This window comes from Chiroxiphia lanceolata, chromosome 3, assembly GCF_009829145.1.
Source record: "Chiroxiphia lanceolata isolate bChiLan1 chromosome 3, bChiLan1.pri, whole genome shotgun sequence".
In the NCBI taxonomy this organism is placed as follows: domain Eukaryota; kingdom Metazoa; phylum Chordata; class Aves; order Passeriformes; family Pipridae; genus Chiroxiphia; species Chiroxiphia lanceolata.
Genome location: NC_045639.1, coordinates 37,219,342 through 37,232,023, shown reverse-complemented (window position 1 = coordinate 37,232,023; position 12,682 = coordinate 37,219,342). Strand labels below are relative to the sequence as shown.

The following is a 12,682-nucleotide window of genomic DNA, read 5'->3' as shown; positions in this document are numbered from 1 at the left end:
CAGAAAGTATTGCCTTGCCAGTATAAAAATCATGTATAAACCTTGTAAGAGAAGAGTATTTTTGCAAATCCTACATATATTTCACTCGCCATATTTTCCCACACAAGGCGCACCGCAGAAGGTGGCATGCAATACCGAAACAGGGCTGCAGATTTTTTAGAGAAGTTCAAGGGGACAAGCCAGCAGGATGGGGACAAGGGAGTAAAGACAAATACTTTAAAAATTAAGTATCACGAAAGAACTGATGAGATGAAATTAATAGGAAAAAAAAAAAAGAAAACCAAAGGCCTTGGTTTGGGTAAGTAAACCCAACCTCAGAGAAAGAAAAAGGGAGACAATTGTGCAATACAGTGTATTTTAAAAAATGGTTATGAACAACAGTTATTTAAAGCCAAACAGAACGCCTGGAACAGCCCCAGCACAGACACAGAACAGAGGAACAAAGTGCACACGCTGAAGAAGAAGTATTTTTGAAAAATTGAAATTTCCAGCAGACCAAGGTTTCAGCTGTCATATGGTTGCAGAAACAAATGGATTGAGGCTGATGAGCATTAAGACCGTATACACACAGCCAGAGAATGCTGCCTCGCACATTCCAGTTTTCTGCAGCAGGAGTTTGATGCAACTAAGCCATGACAAAAAGGCTTAGAGAGAACAATACTGCAGAAAACGGGATAAAATAACACAGAAAGGGTTAGGTGCCTGCCACAAGCCCAATAGGGAATTGAAAGAAAAGCCTGAAGGGACAGCAGCTCACATTGACAAAGGAAATCACCTTATTCAAAAGAGTAACATTTTCCAAAATACATAAGAGTTTTGTTTCATGACAGACACAAAGGAATTGTTGTCACTATTCAGAAAATAAATCATTGTAAAACATTGTAAAATCGTGAAACAGCAGGTGTATTGATATATTATGATGCTCACAATATCCCAAATAAGCACCAATCAATCTTCAACATCACAGATTTGGTATAAGTCACGTTCTACAAACAAATCACCCAAAACATAGTTTCAAATTGCAAATAATTTCAGAATAGTTTGCCTTTCATTCATTGGTATTCTTTTGTTTACTTGTTTTAACTAATTCATTTTCAAGTTATCTTTCCTCAGAACTATCTCATCACCTACAGTAACCAGGGTGGGTGTCTGTATAATCTTTATTTATGTAACATGACTTACTCAAAAGATGCATCTTCTCAGGAATCTAAAAATCACAGTTCCAATATAGGGGCAGCATTGAATATACTTCATCCCATACTGTTTTAAGCAGCACTAATGCACAGGGCTGCATGCATGACCCCAAACTATTTTTTATCTAGTTAATAGCAAAAGTCACCTGTTGACAAAATATACTGGTTTTCCATGAAAAGATACATATACAAACTGTACAGTTAAGCAAACACTTCAAACCATGACTGAAGCCACATCTATATGATGTGAAGAATAGGCTTCTATCCTACCAGAATTTAGCATTATGAATCCTGTTGAAAATTCAGGGAAAATACTTTTCCATAAGGCACCCAAGACCACAAAAGTAAGTGGATAGCTGCCTTCCGTATTACAATTTACAGGACTAAACACACTGCCACAGGCCATAGGACAATTCCTTAATAAGCAGGAAGAAGTTATGGAACATACTGATTTAGGGGAAGAAAGGAAACAGTGTGTTCACTACCTCTGGCAACCCATTGGCTTGAAACCTTTGAAACACTTTATTCCAGAAGGTAACAGTAAATGGGTAGCACAGGATTACAATTGCACATCCACTTCTGTCTAGGAAGACAGAAATCACCCCCTATCCTACTGCATAGGCTCTTAAAGAGCCTATGTTCCAGTCCTAGAGCAAACTGACAGAGCATTAGCTCTGACTTACTCCATTCCACTCATGTTCACAACCGAACTTTGCTGGCTATTTTATCACTGCCCAGGAAGAGACGAAACAGGCCAAATTCTGCCAGCAGCAGCCAAAGCCACAGGAAAGATGCTGTTTCAGAATTTCTATATGACCCCTAATGACTTTGTTCCTTCTTAGTGTTTCTAGATGCTAGTGGTCCTCCTCAGCAAACAACTATGGGGGAATAGCAGAACTTGATACAAGTCTCCACCAGTTATACAAACAGACATTCTTCTCTTTGCTCACCTAATTAATTTGTCGCAAGAAGCAAAAATGGTTTTTGGAGGTTTCATTCTTTGGGTTTGGTTTTGTTTTGTTTTTTTCCCCAATTATTATCATTGAAGTAGGTGCACATTTCCACTTAAATGAGCACAAAGCATGAAAGAAGATGATACCTGCTATCACTAAACTGAGATCAAATTCCAGTTTAGGTTTCATTTGCCTTGTGGCATGATGGGCATTCTTTTTCACTTACACTTTCTAATGAGGAACAGAAGTATTCTGATGGGGAGCAAAGAAATAATTTCACAGGTAGTTTTGTTCTGCTGAGCTTTCTTTAGGTATCCATTCTTGGTAGATAATTGCAGTTTCAAATGCATCCTGCATCTGACTGACTTCCTTCTGTATTCTCCATTCTTAAACAACCTTAAGGTGGACTTAAATGGTGAGCAACTATATCTGTATAATTTTTTTCATGTTCACATAGGCATTACAGTTTCTTACATCCCATCTGTTATATTAGGATGCTTTCTGTCCTTTCGATAGCCTGTCAAGGATTCTCCCCTGTGCTAACTGCAAAGTTTTCTCAAATAATGTATCCAGTAACTAGCCTGATGATCCAGAGACTTAAAGCTCAAGAAAAGGTGAGGAGTCCAAGACAGATTTTCCCTCCAACTGCTTAGCATGATATATTGAACTTGCTTTTTAGCTTCAAATCCATGACAGCTGAGCTGATCGACAGTCTTCTCTCAGGGAGCTTAAATCCATAGTAATGAAGTCAATGGACCATGGTTTTGGAACAAGATCAAACAAAAGTGCACAAGTTGCATAGTGTTCAAATCACTGTCACCTTTAACACCATTCCCAGAAGTAAGTAAACAGCATCAGCTGAGGTGATGCCTGAAGTTTATTCAGCACATAATTTCCCTTATCAAAAAACTCCTGCCTAGAAAGGATTAGTCATGGAACTTAACGGACAGCAGCACAATTTCTGTAACATGAAAAGCAGTAGTGAGACATGCCATCTTTACTGTGGCTGGAAGTGCTGAAGACCTTATTAACTTTTACACATTCCCATGTTTCAAAATAAATATAAATCTGCTCATTATGGCAGGGTTTTTACAGCATATACTAACTTTAAGAAAACCAAGTTAGAGTTCAACCTCAAGCAAATATGCCTTTATTACAGTAACAATAGGATCAAGAAATTTCAGCTGGTCACAATCACTGTCTCAGAACTGCTCCACATTTGGTTCTGTTCCAAACAGTTTAAAATGCCTTGGGGAAACCCAGCCTATTTTATGTATCAGAATGGTAGGAATTATCTGAATCCCTATTTGTTTTATTAGCAGCAATTCTCATTTACATTAGCTTTTTTATTCCATTAAACATTTAATTATAATTAAACTTTAAATAGAGAAATACAAATAGCAACAAAAACTTAAAAGAGAATAGCTAGTATTTATGAGTTGCAACAACTTCGTCAACTATAAAACAAGCCCTGATTATGTTGACATCATGCAGTCAAAAATGGAGCTTACTAAGTTTTCTTAAAATCTTGATTTTTAAGGTGAGAAATTAATAAAATGCACACCTTTATTCACCTAAAATAATGCACATACAGAAGAGGGTTTTCAGGTTGGGCAAAAGTGGGAAAAAAATCAGTAAATTTGTCTTCGTCTTCAGAAAGTAATCCAATGTAGTATTGCTAAAAATATCACTGATATTTATCTGTCCAGGGTTAGATGCTATCTATGCAGTCACAATCGCAGTGCATTGATCAAAACAAAAGAATACAAGTCCCTGTAAAAATACTCAAATCCTACATCATAGGTGGAAAGCCTTTATAAAAGTTAAAGAATTCTGAAGAGTGAATCCTAAAAAAAACCAAAAACAAACAAAAACCAACCAACCAAACACACAAAAACCTCAAACCAAACAAAAAAACAAAACAAAACAACAAAAAAAACCCAAACCAACAAGAAAACCACAATTAAACAAACCAACCAACCAAAACAAAAACCCCAAAACCAAAAAAAACCACCAAAATAGGTTTTTATGCACAAGCATTCAGAAAAAAATCCTAATCCTCTAGGAATAATTTTCCAATCTAATAAAAATTGTTTTCTGATTAAATCAACTCACTGGTATCAATGTATTATTCATTTCCTCTCTTCCACCTCCTGAACTTCTGAGGTTGTCCTAACTCCCTGCACATATTTCTTTAGCTGAGTGGCCCCTCTGCAGACCAAGGCACAGTATATAGTCAGGCAACTTCAAGAAGCCCAGCACTTAAGTCACTTTGAGGGAAGAGTAGGTTAACTGGCTTCCTTTATAACACTAATGACCAGTGAATCTGTGAGTGCCTCAGTTCTCAATAAACAGATCAACTGCATCCCCAAAGGGTAAGATACCTACTTATACATTCAGCTCATTGTTCCCACCTGGGCATACATGTCTCAAGCAGGCAGCAGCACAGGTTCTGGATTTGGCTGATTAGGGAATATGGATCCCAGCATGCACGTATTGCCTAAGAGAAATATCCTAAGGCAATCTACTTTAGTTCCCAAGAACTGTGAAGGACGAGTTGCAAGCAACCTGACTGTCCACTCAGACTACACAATCTTACAGACACTGAAGTAGTGTCATTGCATGGACAAATTAATGCTACACTTTTTCACTCTAACAGCTGTCATCTAGTAATGCGAAAATTCAACATAAAGCATCCACATCTCATTTTAAGAACCTTCTTTCAGATGAAATATAACACAGGGGATATTCATTGTAAGAGAATATATGGACCTTCCCAAGACATTAAGAGGGTGCCTATTTTCTTTCCTCTCAGTAATGAAACTATGAAAAAGGCATGGGAATCAGAGCTGAAATAATGTTACAAGAAAAGCAAAGCAAGAGCTGGGCAGTTATAAGCCCATCTCTTGTCCCTCAAGAAAACATGCTATCAGGGAAGACAGATTCAGGGAGTCTATTACCAGCACCAGACTCTTTTCAGGAACGATTAAGAGTGTATGATTTCCCATCTTGAACGACAATAATGTGAGGTTTATTAATCATTGGCATGACTTGGCCTGTTGTATCCAACTTTCAATAGTCTGGTAAAGTTATTTTCACTTCAGTATTTTAGCATTCCTGGTTATGGAATGGAAGAAGGCCTAAGCTAAATACACAATCTGTCACAGTGACTAGTTCCTTTGGGCAGTGAATTGATTGCATTTGTGAGGAGTTATTAATTAAGAATAATTTTCCTAGCGTTTTAAGTACTCCTACTACCCTTAAAAGTGCTACTGTCAATGGTCAGCTACAGGACCAAAGCAATGAAAATTGCAGAGAATTTGGTAACAGCCAAGGAGATTAGGTTGCAAGTTTCTGCAGCTCCTATTTCAAAATTCTTAAACAAGGATGGTCAACACTGATAAAAAGAAAGAATGACCAGAGTAAAAAATTAATTTGGATTTTCCCTAATGCTGATAGCATTAGGAGAAGTAAAGCAGTGAAAAGCACCTTTCCTATACCTACACTGAAGTTAACATCTGGAACAAACACAGACTGAGATTTAGATCTTTTCTTCAGAAACTAGAAAACCTCATTTCTAAAAATATTTGAATGGGTTGAATTAAATTTATACATTTATATATAAATTAATTTTAAGTGCAACTTTAAAACTTGAAGATATTTTGTTTTCCTGTGCAACAACATAAAGTTAGACACTATAAATTAAGTTTGTTACAGTGAATATGCCCCTCAAATATTTTAAATTTAGCTTTAGAAATTTGGACGTTCAAAGTGACTGATATCGAAATCATCAGAACTGACGTGTTAGATTAACGCAACGTTGAAAGTTTATCTCATATGTCAGAGAAAGAAGAGGTGCTTCTAGGACTAGTGTGCTTTGTTTTTAATGGCTAGGTTTTGGGGGGGTGAAGGGGTAGTGCAGAAGTGGCCTCTGTGAGACCAGCAGCTGCCCCCATGTTGGACACAGCCAGTTCCAGCTGGCTCCATGACAGACCTGCTGCTTGCCAAAGCTGAGCCCACCAACAGCACTGGTTGGTGCCTCTGTTGGTAACATATATAAGGATAAAAACCACTGCACAACAGTTATGTGAGACAAGCAAGACAAATGTGTGAGAAACAGCCCCGCCAACAGCAAGGTCAGGAAAGGAGAATGGGAAGTAGGGGTTCCAGGTGCCAGACCAGAGATTCCTCTGCTGCCTATGAAGACAGCAGGTCCCCTGCAGCCCATGGAGGACCATACCAGAGCAGATATCCACGCTGCAGCTCGTGCCAGAGCAGGACAGAAGCTGTAGCCTGTGGAGAGCTCACAAAGGAGCAGACTCCAGCAGGAAGTGCAGCCCATGGGGGACCCATTCCTGGAGCATAACCCATGGAGAGGACCTTTGCTGGTACAGTTTTTGAAGAGCTGCAGCTAGTGTGAAAGACCCACATTAGAACAGTTTGACAGGGACTATATCCCGTGAGAGGGATCCCACACCGCAACAGGGAATTTTCCCCAAGCTTAGCTCAGTCATAAAAGGAGTGACTGAGGTCACTTGACTTGTTCAGCTTGAAGAAAAGGAGGCTGAAGGGAAATGCCATCACAGCCTACAACTTCCTCCTGAGGTGAAGTGGTAGGGTGAAGTGACCTCTCCTCTCAGGATCTGAGGGAATAACACAAAGCTGTATCAGGGAGGTTTAGGCTGGATATTAGAAAAAGCTTCTTCACCCAGAGGGTGGTTGGGCACTGGAACAGGCTTGCCAGGAAAGTGGTCACAGCACCAACCCTGACAGAGTGCAAGAAGCATTTGGAAAACACTCTCAGGCACATGGTGTGATTCTTGGGGCTATCCTGAGCTGGGCCAGGAGTTGGACTTTGATGATCCCTGTGTGTTGCTTCCAACTCAGGATATTCTATGATTCTATGAGCTCATTTAATTCAAAAAAAGCCAGGTGTTTGCATTTATTTCAAGACTAGAGCTGCTTTGGAAATGTGGGTAATGTTTTTTTGAATTCTGATTTGTATCCTTTCATCATTCTTCCTTAAGTTGAAGCTGTTGGCTCCGTCCAGCAACTGATTTGGCTTGACTGAGTTCTTCTCCTGTTACTCGCTTTACAGCAAGCTATGTCCCTCATCTTTGCTTAGGTGTTGCAGATTATAGCCATACACATGGCATCTTCTGCATCCTTCTGAAGACACAAATCCGTCTTCTGACTTTTAACATTTGTGTTAGTTTTAATGCAAAAGCAGAAATGCACTTTTAAACTGTCCAGCAATGTTTTTGTTAACAATTTCCAGTATCATAAGAAAAAAAGAGAAAAATAAAAGCTACCTAAGAGACCTACTAGTTTTTGGATAGCAAAAATGAACTGGCAAAATTGGATTTGGGATTTCAACTTTATAAAGGTATTATGACAGGTGAATTAAAGTTATATTTTATTTCTGATTTGGTCATGTGGCTCTGAGAAGTATGCTGGCCTTGTCAGGCAGCATGGTAAAACATCTCAGGCCTACCACTTGCACGTTAGATATCTGCCTCTGCTGCCAAGTACCACTGCCCTCCCTGTACCTCACAGCCATTTTTCTCTCTGGGTAGCAATGCTGTCAAAAGCATAGCAGTGTGCTGAGCAACTGCATAACATCAACTGGTCAAGTAACAGCAAGAGTACTTAGAATCTGAAAATCCCAACATTGCCCTTGCTACTGATCAGAACTTCAGTAAAAGACTAGAGACGATGCAACAATTATCAATAATTTCGCCTAATTACGATTCTACTAAAGATAACAGACTGAGGATAGCCAGGAAATAAAACTGTCCTGATACCAAATCTCCCCAAAAGTTACAGTCTTGAAGCAGTTTCTTAAAAGACAATTTTTTAAATCTTTTAACATAATTAAGTAAAGAATTAAATTTACAAGTTATTAGAGAAAGACCACCACTACATCTTTGAGAAGGAAGACCTGTATTTGTCATAAAAACAAATACATGTTTGAAGCATATCTGTTGTAGCTTAAAAAGAAATCTGTTCAGCTTTTGTTTTAAGCTTTGATAATTTAAAATTAAGTTCTCTAGAATTCTTTGCTCAGGTACCAGGAAAGCTACTTGTCATTACTGAAGGATGCAGAGACATGATGGAGAGCTGCTGTAAATTAAACCAGACATAGGTAACTCACATCAGCTAAAGGCTATTAGGTTAGCTATTCTATCTCCCCTCTACCTCTTTCTCTTAAAGAATTCACATTTCATTAAAAAAGGCAACACCAGGTAAAGAGAAACAAATAAACAAAAACAGTATGCCAAGGAAAATTTAAGACAGTTTTCACTCCAACACTTCAAACACCAGGCTAATAACTTCACAAAGAAGCACAAGGAACTAGCTGAAGCAGATACACAGAGTCTAAACAATTTTAACTCTTCAGGGATTTCAGCCAAAGGTTTGCTGTGGTCATATCTGCAGTGTCGGCATTCCTCACATCTCTAGTAAATTCCTCCACTAATTTTATGGCTCTTCAACATATTTGGCCACAGCACACATGTACACTGAGGTATCACTTCAGTAAAGATTCATTTAATCTTAAATACAGCATCTGAGTTTACAGAAGAACAGGGGTGAGTTGTGTTCAGATCTTGTATAGTAAAAGCTGTGTTGCTGCCATTCGGAAAAAGAGAATCCCACAAAAAACCACTAGCCAATGAGGAGACACACTCTATTAAGATCCATTTGAAGAACAATTAATTAGCAAGACACCAGCAGTATGTTCCAGATTTTGGCTTCCTCTATGGTCAGTCAATAATTAAATACTGAACTATTTTAAAGAAACTCTATCACATTTGTGCATATGAAGTTATTCTGTGCTTTTAGAAGAGATAGAGCAGTTGAATTTTGAACCTCTTTACTACACTCTTCAAACTGAGATCTGTTTAAGAAAAAAAAAACAGATCAAAAGCCACAACACGAAACCTCACAATTTTGTTACAGTTTTGAAATCTAGAAACAAATTTCCTATATTTGAGATCCTTTTTACATAAACTATTTGATACAAATTGGCTTCAGAAGATGTTTTTTAATCCCTCAAACTATATATGGATTAATAAGTGTTGCACATGAATAAGTCATGCTATTCATTTTAACAAAAGTCAATATAAAATACCTACTGTGGTCTACAGGGACTTGCTGTAAATAAGAAACAAAATATACTGGCCCAATTTTATACCCATTACAACTGAAATCAATTTAAGAAATCATTTCAACTAAGCAAAACCCAACCCCCTCTACAATGCTGAAAGAGTACATAAGACTTCAAAATCTGTCCATGAATATCTTGACTTGCATTCACTATATACCCTTCTTCTGCCTATATCTGTCACTGCATAGCATCAAGTCTGTGATGACATACTTTTAAAATCAGTGCCTCCATGAATGCTCACTCCTTGTATTTTGATTTTATTTGTAGGTATCAAGTAACATCATTATCTCAGAGACAGCTGTAATGACATGTTATTCACATCCTCCATCCACCTCATGAAGTTTGCATATTTTCATATCCAATATTGGCCATAAGCTATCATATGTCAGTGACTATACCATTCAACCATTCAAAATAATGCACCTCAAAGTAATTTGTTTTGGAGTGGAAGAGTGGAGTGTAGGAAATAACTTCTTTAGCAAGAGAACACTCATAACCCTCAAAGATTTACCTGAAAATAGAAAATAACAACCTTGTTTCAAAACTGTATAAGCAAAATAGAATTTATAAATAAAGAGGTATTTTATTTACATTCATGCAGTAGCCTGTCTTTTACAACACTCATGAGTAATGCAGCTACCTTAAGCCATAAAACCAAAGTATTTTTACATATCTGCTGTTGACATATCAATGTACTGCAGGGTATTCACAATAATGGCAAGCAAGAAATATCAATGTTTCAACTTTTTTTCTTTACATTGTTTGAGTAGACTGTGGGAATAAAAATAAACAGTTCAAATGAGAGAGAAATCCTCAGAAGACCATGTATTCATACCACATTGACTACAGAGAAAGCTTTTCACACAAATGCTGCAGGGCTATTGAAGACTACAATTGTGACAAAACCCTGTCTAAACAAAAATAATAATAAAAAAACCCACCACAACAACAAAAACCAGCAACCAAACCGCACACAAAATAAAGGTTTTGCACTTTCAATCTTCAAACAAGTTAATGCTTATTTTCCTTGTCCATGCTAATATTGTATGATTTAAAATACAGGTGTCTGAACATGCTACCAGAACAGTAGGTAGCTATCAAACTGTTGACAGATTATTTCCTCCCCTCAATTAATGCTCATTAATTTGATCATAGATATCAACATGTAAGCACATCTACCAAAAACCTGTTACAAAAGCCACAGCTCAGATTTTGGTGCTTTCTATGTTTTAGCTGTACTGAGATAAGACATTGACCTTTCTTTTTGATTCACAATGGGAGAATACTCCGCTTACAAGCTTACTACTGTGAAGCCTTGTTGTCAGTGTGAAGAATCACAAAAACATGTGTTAGAAGGTAGATAGGATTCAATACCTTTCTCAACATTTGAAATGTGATATTTCCAACAGATAATCAGTTCTTTTCAATTCCCTGGAAGTATAAACAACTCCAGTTTAAGATTTCACTAAGAGGAATCAAATACTCTGCAGGTTAGGGGGAAGGGAGGGTAATAGTCCATTAATTAGTTGGTAAAGGACCTTTTTCCAGGTTATATCTTTAAAGCACTCTACTATGCCATCTAGGATTTTCATGTAATAAAGGCAATTTATCCTTGTAATCAGACCATTCCTATTCAAAGAAACTTCAGGTGGCTGTACCACAAGAAATATTTTTCTGTGCATCTTGAAGTCAATGTGACTGTGATTGCAAATTATTCACTAATGTAAAGAATAGCAGACTGTTGCATTATGCAAGCCCATCCACACTCTTTTGCATCCCTGTAAATGCAGCTACTTTCCTTGTACTGTCTTGATTGTACTGTACGCTGTAACAATGGGTTTCACCTAATAAGCTATTCAGGAAACTCTTACACTGCATGCAGGTCATCTCAACCCATTTCCTTGCTGTTACAAGTAACACGAAAAATGCTTTCAAACATCATCTGAGACAGGAACACTTAGAAGCACCTTAAATTCTCATGAAATATTCACTAGAGCTATCCACAATATCAGTTCTATTGTGGTATCAAACATACTTAGTTAAGTCATGTACTACTGCTGCAGGAACAGATGACTTGAAGGAAACCTCTACACCATATAAATTGAGTATGTTCAAAGTCCCATGCATGAAGAAGAAGAAGAAGGGGGGGTAGGGGAGGGAAATCACAGCTAAAATTAAAAAAAAAAAAAAAAAAAAAAAAAAAAAAGCAAAAGCTATTTTCTTTTAGCTATTACAGAACTACACTATAATCACTGTGAGATAAATGCTCTAACCTCCACCTGCACCATCCCAATCTTTCTCCTCCCACATCAGTGCTGAATTTGCTGGAATAGAAGAATGAATTAGCCAAGAATGTTAAAAAATATTTCCAGTTAAGAAAAGACTTGCATGTGGTTTGGAACAGAACTGACATCCCATTTACATCGTATTTGACCAGTATGGGACCTCTGAGTACCTCCTTTCTCTATCATTTGGGAAATGCCATGCCCAATTACTGGAGCAATGCTTTTCTTCTGGAGCCCCACCTGGTAGGCAGATAGCCTAACGGAGTACCTAGACAGAAGTCTAGAAAGAAACAAAAAAGGGAGAAGGGACAAAAGAAGCTGGCTTACGTGCTCCAGTTTGTCTTTCCTCCTCAGCCAGACACTGGCACTGTAGTCCTGCTGCTTGACAGTGCTGTAGAAGTTCGCACCTACTCTGGTGAGGCTTGGAGAAGGCTCCCTGGGTCTGCTCTTCAGCCTCATCTGCTCGAAGCCCTCATGGGGGGATGAGGAGAGCCAGTCATGCCTGACTTCCATCTTGACATGACAAGGCAAAGTCCAAGGAAAAAAATCGAGAAATTAAGAGGCACTAGAGGAAGATGGTCCAAAAAGGAACAGGATGGGGGAAGAAGAAAAAGAAGGAAAGCAAAAAAACCCAAAAACCTAAAAATGGTAAGAGAAGGGGGAGACAAGGAGAAATAACAAGATAGGAGGAGTGGAGGGAGAAGAAAAGGCTGTAGGTAGGAGAGAAAAGCGGACTAGGAGAGATGAAAGGGCACTCGGGAAAGAAGGCGCTCCAAGATGCCGCTGCTTGTTGCCCTCACCGCCAGCAAGCTGCAGTCCAGGACCGACGCAGCGGGAAGCGGCTGCGTGCGGCTGTGCCCGGGACGGCGGCGAGGGGCGGCGCGGCCCCGGCAGCCCAGGCCGGGCGGGGCCGCCGCCTCCAGCCCGCCTGCAGGTTGGCGCAGTGGAGGGGCCGCCGCCCGCCCGGGGAAGAGCCCGGCTCCTCCCCCGCCTCCCCCTCCCCGCAGCCACCTTCGGGGAAGCGGTGAGCGGTACGGGAGAGCCGTTCCCTTTGGAGAGGAGCCGCTGCCTCCGTGCCCGCCC

The 12,682-nt window shown here is 39.1% G+C and overlaps 1 protein-coding gene across 1 annotated transcript in view; it reads right to left on the bottom strand.

Annotated features, from left to right (window-relative positions):
- PLD5 (phospholipase D family member 5) overlaps positions 1 to 12,411 on the bottom strand; it is a 175,725-nt gene extending 163,314 nt beyond the window's left edge. The window contains 1 exon segment of the mRNA XM_032681793.1: positions 11,927 to 12,411. Within this exon segment, the coding sequence (XP_032537684.1) occupies positions 11,927 to 12,112 (186 nt within the window). The 5' untranslated portion in view covers positions 12,113 to 12,411.
- Positions 12,412 to 12,682: the final 271 nt, after the last annotated feature.